Source organism: Cyanistes caeruleus, chromosome 11 (genome assembly GCF_971803275.1).
Source record: "Cyanistes caeruleus chromosome 11, bCyaCae1.hap1.1, whole genome shotgun sequence".
NCBI lineage: Eukaryota > Metazoa > Chordata > Aves > Passeriformes > Paridae > Cyanistes > Cyanistes caeruleus.
The window spans coordinates 9,203,621-9,216,906 of NC_141711.1; the positions used below are offsets into that span (position 1 = coordinate 9,203,621).

A 13,286-nucleotide genomic window follows, 5' to 3' on the forward strand; every position below is an offset into this window, starting at 1 on the left:
CCCGCTGCCAGGCGGCGCTTCCTGGGCGCAGACTCGCGTGGGAGAGCGGACGGTGCTTTATTTCCATAGAGCAACACGCGGAGGAAAAGGGCACGCACCCCAGGGACCCTCCACGGCCCCAGCCCTCGGGGGATCTCCCCCTTGCGTGAGAGCCCGGGGCCGTGGCGTGTCTCAGACACCCACCCCATGGTCCCCGAGGATCCCCACCCACCGGAGCCGCGCCAGCGCTGCCCCACAGGACTGAACTGCAGAGCTTCAGCACCTCACGGAGCCCACCTATCCCCACTCATTTCTTCTTCTTCTCCTGCGTGCTAGTGAACCAGGAGTCCAGCAGCTTCTTGCTGTAGTAGAGTTGCCAGCCATGCACCTGCGCGGCCACCACCACCACCAGGTACATGACAGAGACGGCCGAGAAGCCGAAGATGAAGCGGTAAGCTTTGCCGTGGCGGTACAGCTGCTGTGCCATGGGGAACATCTCCATGGCCCCGTAGATGAGGGGAGCCATGGAGAAGAGGCCGGTGCTGATCATGGAGAGTACCAGGTAGCTGATGTTGTTGCGGGGGAAGGACAGAAGGCCCAGGAGGGAGGGCAGGATGCTGAGCAGGTAGGGATACTCCCACTGGTAGGGCATGGCCACCTGGTCGTGGGGCAGCAGCTTGAGGTGCCCCACGACCATCTGGGCCAGGAGCAGCAGCCAGATGACCACATGCGTGTAGATCAGCTTCTTGATCTCCGACTTGAGGGTCACGCTGGGGAGAGAGTGTGGGGCCATCAGGGCCTGCTGGGGTCGCGTGTCCCCCCCGGAACCCCGGGAAAGGGGACACCTACCTCATCTGGTAGTGCGAGGCCACGCGCTCCCGGTGCTGGAAGTCGCTGCCGTCGGTGCCGGCGGCGCGGGGACCCCCGCGGGAGGCCATGGTGCTGTCCTGGGGACACACAGCGTCACACGGGGCCGCCCTCCCTGCCCGCCTCCCCAGCGCAGCCCCGCCACAAGCCCCCCGGGCCTCCCTCCCACAGCGACAGCCCCGGGGCTCCCTCCCCGTGACCGCCCGGCCCTCCGGGACATCCGCGGGGTGACCCCCCCCCGCCAGTGACACCCCCGGCCCGCCGCTCCCCGCCGTGCCGCACCTGCGGGCGGGACCCTCTGCCCGCGCTTCCGCTGCTCTATGGCCGCGGCCGCCGGCTCCGGATGCCGGGGGGAAGCGCTCGGCGCAGGCGCGGCGGTGCCGCCATGGCGGCCATCGGGAGCGCCGCCGCCGCCGCGCGAGGGCTGGCGCGCCCGGCACCGGGAGCGCGCGCCGCGGGGTCAGCGGGGCGCGGGGGCGCGCGAGGGCGGAGGGGTGAAAACATGGGGTGCGTTTATGTGTGCAGAGAGGGCGGGCGTACATGGGGTGCCCGCCCAGGGGTGTGCTGGCACCTGGAGATGCACACGCGTCGGGGCTGGTGGGAGCCCATTGTACCCGAGGGTACAGAGAGGTTATGAGACTGGGACCTGTGGGGTTGCAGATGTGTGAGCACAGAGGGGCTGGGGAAGCATGAGGGCGCAGAGACGCGTGGAGAGGAGGGCAGACAGTGGTGGGTGAGATTTATGGACACGCAGAGTGGCGTGCAGGGGAGGTGGCTGGGGGAAGTCCCTCCTGTGTCTGCCTGCTCACTCCATCCCCTGCAGGTGGAGGCGGCTGCTGGGCCCCAAGGAGACGCTGAGGCTGTTGGAGGGCTCCGTGGTGCACCGGGAAGGTACCTGTGACAGGGGAGAATGGGAACAAGGGAGACAGTGAAGGAGGTACCTGCTGACCAGACTTTCCCTCATTAGGAGCCCTGCTGGCGCTGAACAAGCCCCCGGGCCTCCCCATTCTGGGTGAGTACAGGACAGCAATGGGGGGTCTGTAGGGGTAGCTGCACGAGGGGCTCAGTGGGTGCTGACCCACCAGCATCTCCTCAGGGCGCCCTGGGGACCTGAGCCTGGATGTGCTGCTGCCGGCACTGAGACGACGCCTGGGCCTCGCTGCTGAGCTCCATGTGGTGAAAGCTCCTGCCAGGTATGGTAGGAGGTTCCAGGCCGGTGGTCCTAGGGTGGAGCTGGGACTGCCTTTCGCCCACCAAGTCTCAAGCAGCCATGTTCCACAGGGAATATTCTGGCCTTGTCCTCCTGTCCAGCTGCTACCACACCACTAAGAAGCTCCAACAGTTCTTCACCAATGCTCGCTTGAGAGGCCAGTACCCTGTCACGTATCGGTGAGTCCTTGGGACCCTGCCATGCTGGCACGGGGGTCCTGTCCCCTTCTCACCACCTTATCCTGCAGTGCCATCACCGTGGGAGTCCCGGCGGAGGTGGAGGGTGAGATCTGCACTGGGCTGTGCTGGCAGCAGCAGGGGGACAGAGCCATGGTAAGGGGGTGCCGTTGGGCTGGGGGCATGAGGGATGATACCCCAGGGAGTGCTGAGGGCTGTGCTCTGCAGGTGGTGCCGGTGCCAGCCCCAGGACGCCGCAGCCTGGCCAGGAAGGATGTGAAGAGCACCCTGACACGCTATCGTGTGCTGAGCGCCGTGGGGGGCTGTGCTCTCCTCCAGCTCCAGCCCAGGACAGGTGAGTGGCCCCCCAACATCTCCACCACCCCAGCCATGCTTCCTGACCCCTGCAATCTCACCTTCTCCCTGTTCCTCCCCAGCCTTCCCAGAACAGCTCCAAGTGCACCTGACACTGCTGCTGTGCCCAGCCCTGGGTGACCATAAGTACTCTTCCCACGTGGGGAGGGTGCTGGGAATGCCCTTCTTTCTGACCCCCGAGACTGCCCCGACCCGCACACAGGTACATGGCCAGGGTGGATGCTGGGTAGGGCATTCAGCACAGCCCTCAGCAATCCCACTGAGCTGCCCACTCACATTGCAGGTGCTGGATGAGGAGTTGGTGTCCCAGCTGGGGCTTTCTCCACGGCAGCTCTCTCACCTCCCACTCCACATCCACCTACAGGAGCTAGTGCTGCCTGAGGGTCCCCTCTGTGCCCCCCCTCCACCCTACTTTCTGCACACTCTGCATTGCCTGGGGCTGCCTGAGCGCTAGGAGCCCTAATGCTGCAGGGGGACAGCCACTTCACCCTTCTGCTCTCTGCCACCCCATTAAAATCCACCCCTGCTGCCTGGGTGGCTCAACACTCAGTTCTTTTCTTGGCACACAGAGGATGCGTTTTTCCTGGCTGTCTGTCTGGCATTGGTGGGGGCACCAGCCCTGCCACCACTCTCTGCCTGCCCTGGTTCCAAGTGCTAGAATGCAGCACTGTCATCACCCACTGCAGCTGTCTTGCAGGGGCGACCACAGGCAGAAGCAGAGGCAGCTTTTCCTGCCTGCTCTCTGCCCTGGCAGCCCCAGTTCCCACCCACAGCCCCATTCCAGGGGCAGTCCTAGCTCTCTCCACAGCTCTCATGCACAGAAGGTCTGAGACAGACTCCTTATCACAGAATTATTTTAAAGCACGCATGAGGGAGGAGGTGGGTACCACAACACAGCAGTGGGAACTCTTTGGGATGAGAAGTGCTGCAGTGTTGGCCTAACAAAGGACAGGTGGAGCTCTGTCCACTCCTGGGGGTGTCTTAGTGTCCCAAGTCTTCTGCATCCCAGTGGGAGCTGCCACGTGCTTCTGCTCCAGGCACAGGGTCTTGGTGCTCTGTGCAGACGGAGGTTGTCGCTGGGGCTTGGCGGGATGGAAGGAGCGTGCACAACCCTGGGATAGCCAGGGTTTGCTGGGGGTTCCCCGGGGTGGTGGCACAGGCACCCAGTTCATGGGACAGCCATTGATCCGGAGCTGTGCAGGCAGGCAGCCGAGCCATGGCAGACCCTGGCTCTCAGCAGAGGAGACCTGAGGCTTTGGTGGTGCTGGGGGGTCAGAGCTGGAGGAAGAGCAGTGGTTCTGTTGCTCCAGAGGAGGCAGCTTCTTTGTTGCTGCTCTGGGCTGGGTTACCTGGGTGGTTCTGCCCCCTGGCAACACAGACTGCTTGGAGGCAGTGGGCATCGTGGTAGGAGAGCGATGCCATGTTCTCTGGGGAGCCTTGGTGGTTCTGACCCCTGGTGACAGGAGGAGCTTGGGGACACAAGGCACCATGGTGAGGAATTGATGCTGTGCTTTCTTGGGTATATGGGTAGCGCTGGGCCCTGGGGACAGAGCGTGATGGAGGGCAGTGGCCACAGTGGTGGGGGGCTTGTTCTGGTCTTGCTGCTGTGCTGGGTGGAGCTTCTTCAGGGAACAGCCTTTGACCATCAGGTTCACACGTGTTGACAGGGGCTTGGGCACAGCTGCCTGCAGGGAGACAGCAGGGAGTGGGGGGCTCAGTGTGCCTGGGGGGTGTCTGCCCCCCATCCCCTCAGCCTACCTCCTTGTAGATGAGCTCAAACGCTCCAATGGGACAGGTGGGGTTGTCCTTGCGGTCGAGCACGAGGCGCAGCGTGTCCCGCTGGACGTTGGCACAGAGCCGTCGGGTCACCACCGAGGAGGGGCTCATGGTGGGGCAGGAGTTGATCTCCAGCAGCCAGGGCTGGAAGTCCTCCCCGACAATAAAGTCGGCCCCATAGAGCTCGAAGCTGCCCTTGCGGAAGCGCACCTGGTTCTGGGCGCTGCGCAGCGTGTTCAGGATCGCCGCCTTCATGCCGGGCACCAGCATCTGGTGCCAAGCATCTGCCTGCCCCAGCTGTGCCAGGTATTTCTGGAACTGCTCGTTGGACCAGATCCTGTCAGGGGGCACACGGGGGTCCTGGTCTGGTGATGTCTTGTACCACTTCTGGACAGAGACGTTGCAGAGGTGCCTGGCACTAGGGCAGGGAAAGTGTGGCTGGGTCAGAGGGTGCCAGGGTGCTGGGGTGTGGGGAGCTGGGGTGGGGGGCACTCACCGCTCCAGGTGACACAGGGAGAAGGGCTGGGAGCAGAAGCGCAGGTAGCAGTCTCGGTAGAACCAGACAGTCAGTGGCTTCCAGTCAGTCACAACAAACCATTGCCGGATGTCAAATTTGGTGCCAAAGATGGTCAGCAGCCGCTCCACGTACTTCTGCACCACCCATCTGCCCACCTGAACTGAGGGTGCCATGCAGCTCCGTGCCAGCTGCAGCACCTCCTCCAGCTGCGTTGTGCAGACGATGCCTGGGGAACACAGTGACTGTGGGATCCCTCCTAAATGGGGAGCTTCTGTGTGCTCCCCGCTTCCCCCAGCCTTACCCCTGCCTTGGGATTCAGCACCAGGCTTGAGGATCCAGACGTTGAGCTTGCCCTCCATGTCAAGCTGGGGCAGCTGCTGTGCCAGGCGCCACAGCAGGTTCTGGCATTGCTTCCGCTGCTGCCGGGTCAGCAGCAGCCCTGCCCCCTTGCTGTGGGGAGGAAGAGGCCGTCGGCATCAGCCTTGCCATGGTGCCCCCCATCCCACTCAGCACTCACTGTGCCACGTGGTAGTATTCGTGCAGGAAGCGGTCCCAGTCAATGCATGTCTTGCAGGGGGACGGGGTGTTCCTGTCGATGTCCTGGTGCTGCAGAACGCCCAGGTGCTGCCTACAGACCTCCAGGGCTTCCTCCACCAGCTCAGGGTACAGGGGGGAGGCTGGCCATGCTGTGGAATGCTTGGGGTGAGAGACACGACTCCTATGCCAGCCTTGGGGCCAGAGCTTCTCTGTGGGATGGGTAGCTTTGGGTGCATGGGGATGGGGTGGAGCGCAGAGCACCCATAAGGTGGGCAAGCAGGAGGGAGTGAGGGATCCCAGGCCACAACCATGAGCAGTGGCTATGCCTCCAAGCTCAGGCATCATTTGTCTCTACTCTCTGCCATCACCCCCAGGTGATGTCACCTCCATGTACTCACCTGCTCCCTTGGCATTGTTTGGGACCTGCTCAGTCCCCACTGGCCTGTCCCCAGCCTCCTCCAGGGCCAATTTGAGCAGGCTTCGTGCTGCTGTCAGGCGGAAATCCTCTGCAAGAGGGAGGCATCATCCCTAGCCAGTCCTGCACAGGACATTGGAGCAGTGGGAGCACAAGGAGGGACAGGAGGGCAACAGCCTTCAGCTCACCAATGAAAGTTTCGCGCTCATCCACATTCCCCAGCCGGTAGCACCGGGGGAAGAAGGTGTTTGGGTCAGCTTGCTCAATCCATGGCAGGTTTTGTAGGCTGAGGCACAGCCCCTCCTGTTTAGAGGAGGTTGTCAGTTCCTACTGGACCTCATCCCCCTCCCCAAGGGCTCCAGCCTCCCACCTTGGTGGTGAATGCATCCACCCGGGCATAGTGGTTCACCACGTTGTCCTGCTGCAGCAGCTGACGGTCAGTGGCCTCAAGGAAGTTGGTCCAGATGAAGTTTGGCAACTGGTCCCGCACCAGGTAGGACTGGTGGAGGAAGGAAACCCGGGTGGGACACAGAGCCCCCATCCCACCCTCATCCCCTGTCCAAGGCTGTGCACCCATGCTTGGGGTCCCAGGGGAAGGGTGTGGGGGCAGTGGCAGAGCTCAGCCCCAGCCCTCTGCTAACCATGAGGTCATGGATGCCGTTGGGGTCCTCATCACACTGCTCTTCCTCCTTCTCTTCCTCCTCCTCAGCAGGTCGCCATGGGTAGTGCGGGGGGTGTTTGGTCCCCAGAAAAGGCTGTGCCCCCCCACCTGGGTTCAGCAGTGCCTCCTCCTGCCCACCACCACCATTACTTGGCCCTGTCTCCTGCTGCTGCTTGTCTTGGTCACCACGATGCTTCACCATCCGTCTGCCTGTGCTGGGGACCTTCCTCTCCACCCAGCCCCGGGCTCGCATCAGGCGCCGGATGATGGGGTAGGGGCCCTGTACTGTGAAGATCTTCTTCTCCTGTGCAGAGACCAGTGGGCTCAGCCTGCCCCAGTCCTGGTTCCTCTGGCTCACCTCTCCTGAGCCAGAAATACAATAAATGCAAGCAAGTGGCATTTGTAGGGTGTAAAATCAGGTCCCTCACCTTAATGGCCATCTCCACATGCAGCTTGGCCTTTTTGAGCTGCTCAAAGTTAAGCAAGTGCTGGTGGCCAACCTGGTGTCTGGTGGTGGCTGCTGAGTGCCCTGTGAGGACAGCCTTGTCTGAGCCCACTGTCCCCAGTCCCACAGGGGCTGCCACGGCCCTGGAGAGGTAGAAAACACTGACCTGCCTTCCTCTGACTGACCAAACCTCGGGCCCTTGAAAGGGCAGTCTCTGACCTGCTGAGCCTCGTGTCAATGTCCCAGCTGCACCTCACAGTCCCAGGATGCCACACTGTGCCCTTGTCCCCAGCCTGCTGGGCCGTGGGGTGGCTGGAGTGTACCCTGCTCAAGTGCTGTCCCTGTCTGGGGTGGGGTGTGCCTGGAGTGCTGCTCTCTGTGTCACATTGTCCCATGGTAGATTGAGAGCGAGGGGAGCTGTGGGTGGCTCTTCCTCTCTGTGCTAATCTGGTTGTTCTATTCCCCTGTCCTGCGGGGGACTGAAGTCGGAGTCCAGCACAGGACATGGGCTCTAAACCCCAGTACCACAAATGTCAGAATGCAGGATGTGGTTCTACCAACCCCAGCACCACTGTGATGTCACAGCCCCCAGCTCCAGCCACCACCACAATGGCTCCACTGCACAGAAGGGGGGACACAAACATGCCCACAGCCAGCCAAACCTCACACCCTTCCCAAAATCCTTCTGTGCCCCACACCCCAAGCCCCTTGCTGCCCCCAGGCTGACTTCAAGTCCTTTCATGCTCTCCTGACACTCCCCACGGCTCCTCACCATCAGGGCTGACCCCACTGTTTGCTGTTGCCACACTGTGCCCATACAGTTCCATGTCCTACTCCCATTCCATCATCTGCCCCCCAGGGCCACAATGCCCTCCCCCCCCATCCCCTGGTGTGGCCCAGAGCGGCGGGAGGGAGGAGACGGAGGCAGCAGATACAGCAAACAAGACTGTTTAAAAAACAAGACGAGACAGGGGCAGCGGCTGGGGCCGCTCTGCCGCAAGCGGGGGCTGCTCCCGCCCAGCCCAGAGAGGGGCAGGCAGGGCCCGGCCCCACCCAGCGGTCCTCGAGAAACGGGAGCAGGCACAGGCACAGTGCCCGGTGGGCACAAGCACAGGGGAGCCACGGGGTCCTGCACCACGGCCTAAAACTGGAGAGAAAACACACTGCTGTTAGTCCCTGCTTGAGCGGTCTGAGAACCCTCACCACCCTCCCGGCAGCTGGGATGGAGGCTGAGTGTGGCCACTGCTCACAGGGATCCATACTCTGCCTCCCCAGGCACTGCACATCCATCTCAGCACCCACCAAAAGGATCTCATCCACCCAAGGCTGCTGCTGCCACTGAGCAAGCTCTGGGGGTCTCAAAAGGTGGCACTTCATGAGCAAATGGGATGCAAGTGCCTTTGGCATCCTCTTCTCCCTGTGTCCAAGAAGTTCCTTGGGCAGGATGTCAGCTTGTCCTTACTAATGGGACAGGGGGGCTCTGGGCACAAGGGCCACACTGGCTTTGACCTCACACCCCACTCCCCAAATCAGAGACCCCTCCTCCCATTTCAGAGCCTCACATTCTTAAGGAACTCCTCTGCCACGATGCGGGCCCTCGCATTGACAGAGAGTTTCATCTCACTGATTTCCTTGTCGATCTCTTCCATGAAGTGGATGACAAAGTCCACTAGCTTGTGCTTGTACATCTGCTCCGTGTGGAAGTTTGTGATCAAGAAGCTGATGTCATAACCCTGTACAAGAGAGAAGCACCAGAGGGTTTAGCACCGAAACTGTTGGCCATGCAAACTCACATGCACTGGACACCCTCCCAGTGCCAGGAGTGGAGCCAGGAGTTGCTTTGTCCTCTCCCTGTCACCTCACCTCCACGGGCTTCCTGCGCAGAATAAAGAAGTTCTCAGCCCTCATCATCATAAAGCGCATGAATTTGTGGCATAAGATCTTCTCGATCTCATCAGCCTGGAGAGAGAAAAGGGAAGTGAGGCTTCCCCACAGGCTGAGCTGCCAGCCCCCTGCCCAAACCCCCCCTCACCTGCTTCACCGCGATGCTGACGCGCACAGAGTTAATGGAGCCCTCGATGAGGACCTTCTCCTTCTCGTTCCTGCTGATGATCACCGGCTGTAACAGCAGCTCTTTGCTGCTCCTGCGAACAGAGGGAGGGCAGGAGTGACTCAGAATGAAGCATTTACTGGTGGGAAACAGGGAAGGGGAGCCGCAGGGATCATGGGGATGTGGGGGCTTTGCTACAGGATGCTCCTGCGTTCCGAAGATGTTCCTCCTCAGAGCAGATGCTCCCTCAGTCTCAAGCTAGATCCCCTTCCTCCTTCCCGCAGCTCCCCGGCTCCCTGCCGCCACCGGCCCCGTGCCTAAGGGCTGGGGGGTGCCCAGTGCACGGCAAGAACGGGCCAGCGGCCCCCAAGGTGGGCAACCAGGGCTCCGCAGGGCTCCCCTGGTGTCTCCTCCCGCCCCCATACCTGACTTCCACCTCGGGCTTGTTGTGCCGCTCCACCACTTGCGAGGAGAAGTTCTCCAGGCACAGCGCGGCCTGCAGCGTGGCGCGCACCGCGTTCAGGTACGGGCGCAGCGTGGCAGTCTGCGGGGACACGGCGGCGGCGTCAGACCCCCGAACGGAGCCCGGGGGTCAGGTCTCGGCCTTTGCCCCAGCCCCCGACCTGCAACCCGCCGTCCCCTCAGCCCCTCTCACTCCGCCGGCCCCGATTCCGACCCTCCCCAGCCTCCCCGCTACCACGGCCCCTCACAGCGAGCCCCCCGCCCTACCATGGTGGCAGCGGCGCTCCGGTCCGGGCAGGCGGAAGTGGCTGATCACCTCTTCCGGGATGCGCGGCACCTCCCACTGCGGCGGGAGGGAGGGGGGGCGGCGGGAAGCTCCCGCCCTGCGGCCTGGCCCCCCCGCGGCACGGAGCCGGGTGGCGGCGGCGAGACTTCGCGCGGCTCCCCCCGCGCCTTGCAGCGCTTGGTACGGGCCTGTCAGCGCTTCCATATTAGGGAAGGGAGATGGAGGGCGGGCTGGGCCAATGAGCGGTGGCGCGGGGCGCGGCGCGGCCAATGGGGAGCGCGGGGCGGGGCGCCCGCGGGGCCGGAAGGGGCGCCCGGCCCAGGCCCGGCCCCGCGGCCTCCGCTGCGCCCCGGGGCCGCCCCCGCCTTGTCCCCGCAGCCACCCGGTGATCTCCCTCCGGTTCCCCTCGGTGATCCCCCCACCGGGTTCCTCGCCGCCTCGGTGATCCCCCCGCCTTGTTCCCTCAGCGGCCCGGTGATCCCCCACCCCGGGTTCCACAGAGCCCCGATGCCCCCCGACCCTCCGTAGCCCCCCACTCCACTCCCTTCCCTCCCGGCTTCCCCTGTCCCCGGCTCCCCCGTGCGCCCGTCGGTTCCCCAGAGTCCACTCGGTGCCCGGTCCCCACCGCCATGAGCGAGCTGAAGGACTGCCCGCTGCAGTTCCATGACTTCAAGTCGGTGGACCACGTGAAAGTGTGCCCCCGGTACACGGCCGTGCTGGCCCGCTCGGAGGACGATGGCATCGGCATCGAGGAGCTGGACACGCTGCAGCTGGAGCTGGAAACGCTGCTGTCCTCTGCCAGCCGCCGCCTTCGCGTCCTGGAGGCTGAGACACAGGTGCCGGGGCCACAATGGGTCAGGGACAGACTCTCTGTCTGGCTCCTTCCTACCAAGGGGCTGCTTCTGGTCTGCTCCTGCCCAGCACTGGGCACAGGACCTTACGGTAGATCACTTTCTTCCAGATTCTGACAGACTGGCAGGATAAGAAGGGTGACCGGCGGTTCCTGAAGCTGAACAAGGACCATGATGTGGGCACATCTGTAAAACATGGGAAGCCCAAGAAGCAGAAGCTGGAGGGCAAAGGGGGCCATGGGACTGGGCCTGGGCCTGGCCGGCCCAAGTCCAAGAACCTGCAACCCAAGATCCAGGAATATGAGTTCCAGGATGATCCCATTGATGTGCCCCGCATCCCCAAAAATGATGCTCCAAATAGGTGTGTGGGTGTTGGGAAGTATTTGGATCATCTTTCTCCTTCCTTGGAGCACATAGCACAAGGGCTGCCTCTAGCGTGAGAGAAGAGGGGCCACAGGGGTAAGGGGACATGTGTCACCTTCCACATGCTCCCCTGCAGCATGTGGAAGGTGACACATCCCTCTCACAGTTTGTACATCCTTGCAGGTTCTGGGCATCGGTGGAGCCGTACTGTGCCGATCTCACCAACGAGGAGGTCAGAGTCCTGGAAGAGCTGCTCAAGCCACCGGAGGATGAGGCTGAGCATTACAAGGTGAAAAGCTCCTATGCCCTTCCTCTGCCCTCTCTCCCCATCCCCTCTGGCACTTCACAGTGACTATTCCTGCCTGGGATGCTGCTGTGGCACTGGGGAGGTGGGAGGCAAGGCAGAGGCTCCAGGAGCTGTGCTGAGCCTTGCTCTTGCAGATTCCACCTCTGGGGAAGCATTACTCCCAGCGCTGGGCACAAGAGGACCTGCTGGAGGAGCAGAAGGATGGAGCCCGGGCAGCAGCTGCTGCTGACAAGAAGAAAGGTGTTCTGGGGCCACTGACTGAGCTGGATACTAAAGGTACCCCAGTCCCACCCCTGCCTTTGCCCAGAAGGGCTGGGAGTGCTTGTGCCCAGTGCAGCCACACCGAAGAAAGGCTGCACTGCCCCGCTGCTCATCTCTCTGCCTTTGGGGGTGCTTTTTCCCTCTCCTGCTTCCTCCTAGATGTTGATGCTCTCCTGAAGAAGTCAGAAGCCCAGCATGAGCAGCCAGAGGATGGGTGTCCCTTTGGTCCCCTGACACAACGTCTCCTGCAGGCCCTTGTGGAGGTGAGGTGCTCCACCGACCCCATGCCATGGTGGCCTGGCACTATGGGGCACTGCTGCCAAGACCCAGCACCGTAACCCTTCCCTCGTGCTCCCTTTGCTAGGAGAACATCATCTCCCCTGTTGAGGACTCCCCAATCCCTGAGATCACTGGCAAGGACTCGGGAGCTGACGGTGCTGGCACATCTCCCCGCAGCCAGAACAAGCCCTTCAGGTGAGCAGCTGTGGCGGGCCCGGAGCTCAGCAGTGCCCCTGCGTGCACCGAACACGCTGCTGGCTCCCTGCCACTGTGAATCCCAGGGAGCAAAGAGCGTGTGGTGGGCAGCAGCCACTCTCCACCCTGGCAGTGTCCCCCACACCAAGTCACTGGAGGGGCGCATCAAGGAGGAGCTGGTGGCCCAGGGCCTGCTGGAGTCAGAGGACCGTCCAGCTGAGGACTCGGAGGACGAGGTGTTGGCTGAGTTACGCAAGAGGCAGGCAGAGCTGAAGGCACTCAGCGCACACAACCGCACCAAGAAGCACGAGCTGCTGCGGTGAGAGCAAGCAGGCAGGGATAGGTGTGGGCAGGGGGCTGCCCAGCAGGGCCTGACATCCTCCTGTACCCCCCAGGCTGGCCAAGGAGGAACTGCACCGGCAGGAGCTGCGGCAGCGTGTCCGCATGGCTGACAACGAGGTGATGGATGCATTCCGCAAGATCATGGCTGCCCGGCAGAAGAAGCGCACACCCACCAAAAAGGAGAAGGACCAGGCCTGGAAGACCCTGAAGGAGCGGGAGAGCATCCTCAAGCTGCTGGATGGGTAGCAGGGACCAAGGACCCCCCACTCTGTGTGGACCTCACCTGCAGGATGCTGCCCTGCCTGAGCCCTGTCACCACGGGATGGAACCGGCACAACCTCACCCATGCCCTGAGTCTGCTCAGCCTCCCTGCTCTGATGAAGGAGCCCAGCTGCTGTCCCCTCCCTGTCTGGGGCTGTCACTGACCGAAGCTGGGCACTGCGTGGAGTTGCGGAGGTCCCTCCCTTCAACACCCCGACCCCGGCTGGTGGCTTCCACTCCCGTGTCCTCCCTGCACTCCCCTGTTATTCGGGTGACATCAGCCAGGTCGCTGCAGGGGCCAGATGTTATGGTGCGGTTCTCACGGTCCCCTATCCTTCTCTGTGATGCGGAGCAGGGGGAGGTCCAGCCCCCACGGGTGGTCTTGAGGGAGTGGGGAGGGGAAGGGGCTGGAGGGGTGGGGGGCCCGGTGGGTGGGTGGCCGAGCTCTCCGTGTACCGGTGGTTTCTATTGCCGCGAGCACGGGCAATAAAGGCAGCCGTGTGCAGGTGATGGTGTGGTGATAGTTGGGGACGTCACGGGGGACAGCGCTTCCCGGCTGTGGGGGTGGGTCCTGCCGGTGCTGGGCTCAGTCTGGAGAGAGATACGAGGAGTGGCGGGGCTGGGGCTGTCCTGCAGTTCCACGCGTGTCCCCCATTCGCGTCTACCCAAGG

General features: G+C 62.9%; 4 protein-coding genes across 12 annotated transcripts; 2 read left to right on the plus strand and 2 right to left on the minus strand.

Moving 5' to 3' along the window:
* Nucleotides 1-3: 3 nt before the first annotated feature.
* RPUSD3 (RNA pseudouridine synthase D3) lies at nt 4-6,912 on the plus strand. 5 transcript variants are annotated; one of them, XM_086846008.1, is made up of 9 exons: nt 4-430; nt 1,670-1,737; nt 1,814-1,858; nt 1,943-2,039; nt 2,128-2,235; nt 2,304-2,388; nt 2,461-2,587; nt 2,670-2,809; nt 2,891-3,156. In XM_086846008.1, the coding sequence occupies exons 1-9, from the start codon at nt 396-398 to the stop codon at nt 3,059-3,061; spliced, it is 876 nt and encodes a 291-aa protein (XP_086702134.1). In that variant the 5' UTR covers nt 4-395; the 3' UTR covers nt 3,062-3,156. The 5 variants fall into 5 exon arrangements, with proteins under 5 accessions (XP_086702134.1, XP_086702133.1, XP_086702131.1 ...); XM_086846007.1 differs by lacking the exon at nt 4-430 and adding an exon at nt 1,209-1,305; XM_086846005.1 differs by lacking the exon at nt 4-430 and adding an exon at nt 1,217-1,353.
* On the minus strand, nt 39-1,260 carry JAGN1 (jagunal vesicle mediated transporter 1). Its single transcript, XM_086846011.1, has 3 exons — nt 1,129-1,260; nt 829-926; nt 39-749 (listed from the first exon to the last, which is right to left on the minus strand). The coding sequence occupies exons 2-3, from the start codon at nt 915-917 to the stop codon at nt 287-289; spliced, it is 552 nt and encodes a 183-aa protein (XP_086702137.1). The 5' UTR covers nt 918-926; nt 1,129-1,260; the 3' UTR covers nt 39-286.
* On the minus strand, nt 3,445-9,841 carry TTLL3 (tubulin tyrosine ligase like 3). Of its 5 annotated transcripts, XM_086845984.1 has the most exons (13): nt 9,738-9,841; nt 9,434-9,552; nt 8,991-9,102; nt 8,822-8,917; nt 6,494-6,817; nt 6,223-6,351; nt 6,041-6,155; nt 5,836-5,943; nt 5,418-5,586; nt 5,202-5,350; nt 4,880-5,126; nt 4,366-4,801; nt 3,451-4,292 (listed from the first exon to the last, which is right to left on the minus strand). In XM_086845984.1, exons 1-13 carry the CDS (start codon nt 9,738-9,740, stop codon nt 3,546-3,548), a joined length of 2,754 nt encoding a protein of 917 aa, XP_086702110.1. In that variant the 5' UTR covers nt 9,741-9,841; the 3' UTR covers nt 3,451-3,545. The 5 variants fall into 5 exon arrangements, with proteins under 5 accessions (XP_086702107.1, XP_086702108.1, XP_086702109.1 ...); XM_086845981.1 differs by lacking the exons at nt 8,822-8,917; nt 8,991-9,102; nt 9,434-9,552; nt 9,738-9,841 and adding exons at nt 6,942-7,101; nt 7,178-7,555 and having other exon boundaries at nt 3,445-4,292; XM_086845982.1 differs by lacking the exons at nt 8,822-8,917; nt 8,991-9,102; nt 9,434-9,552; nt 9,738-9,841 and adding exons at nt 6,942-7,042; nt 7,125-7,555 and having other exon boundaries at nt 3,445-4,292.
* A 201-nt stretch (nt 9,842-10,042) lies between these two features.
* TADA3 (transcriptional adaptor 3) lies at nt 10,043-13,120 on the plus strand. Its single transcript, XM_023935283.2, has 8 exons — nt 10,043-10,592; nt 10,718-10,968; nt 11,154-11,259; nt 11,412-11,553; nt 11,698-11,801; nt 11,903-12,012; nt 12,146-12,331; nt 12,408-13,120. The coding sequence occupies exons 1-8, from the start codon at nt 10,386-10,388 to the stop codon at nt 12,598-12,600; spliced, it is 1,299 nt and encodes a 432-aa protein (XP_023791051.1). The 5' UTR covers nt 10,043-10,385; the 3' UTR covers nt 12,601-13,120.
* The last annotated feature ends 166 nt before the right edge of the window (nt 13,121-13,286 follow it).

Excerpts from the sequence above, each read along its gene's own strand:
- JAGN1 (XM_086846011.1), bottom strand. The coding sequence starts at position 917 with ATGGCCTCCCGCGGGGGTCCCCGCGCCGCCGGCACCGACGGCAGCGAC. Across the intron at positions 750-828 it reads GCCTCGCACTACCAGATGAG|CGTGACCCTCAAGTCGGAGA; the intron begins GTAGGTGTCCCC and ends CTCTCTCCCCAG.
- RPUSD3 (XM_086846005.1), top strand. The coding sequence starts at position 1,232 with ATGGCGGCCATCGGGAGCGCCGCCGCCGCCGCGCGAGGGCTGGCGCGC. Across the intron at positions 1,738-1,813 it reads CTCCGTGGTGCACCGGGAAG|GAGCCCTGCTGGCGCTGAAC; the intron begins GTACCTGTGACA and ends TTCCCTCATTAG. Across the intron at positions 2,040-2,127 it reads GTGGTGAAAGCTCCTGCCAG|GGAATATTCTGGCCTTGTCC; the intron begins GTATGGTAGGAG and ends CATGTTCCACAG.
- TTLL3 (XM_086845980.1), bottom strand. The coding sequence starts at position 7,464 with ATGTCCTGTGCTGGACTCCGACTTCAGTCCCCCGCAGGACAGGGGAAT. Across the intron at positions 6,352-6,493 it reads ACGGCATCCATGACCTCATG|TCCTACCTGGTGCGGGACCA; the intron begins GTTAGCAGAGGG and ends TTCCTCCACCAG. Across the intron at positions 4,293-4,365 it reads TTGAGCTCATCTACAAGGAG|GCAGCTGTGCCCAAGCCCCT; the intron begins GTAGGCTGAGGG and ends GTCTCCCTGCAG.
- TADA3 (XM_023935283.2), top strand. The coding sequence starts at position 10,386 with ATGAGCGAGCTGAAGGACTGCCCGCTGCAGTTCCATGACTTCAAGTCG. Across the intron at positions 10,593-10,717 it reads TCCTGGAGGCTGAGACACAG|ATTCTGACAGACTGGCAGGA; the intron begins GTGCCGGGGCCA and ends ACTTTCTTCCAG. Across the intron at positions 11,554-11,697 it reads GACTGAGCTGGATACTAAAG|ATGTTGATGCTCTCCTGAAG; the intron begins GTACCCCAGTCC and ends GCTTCCTCCTAG.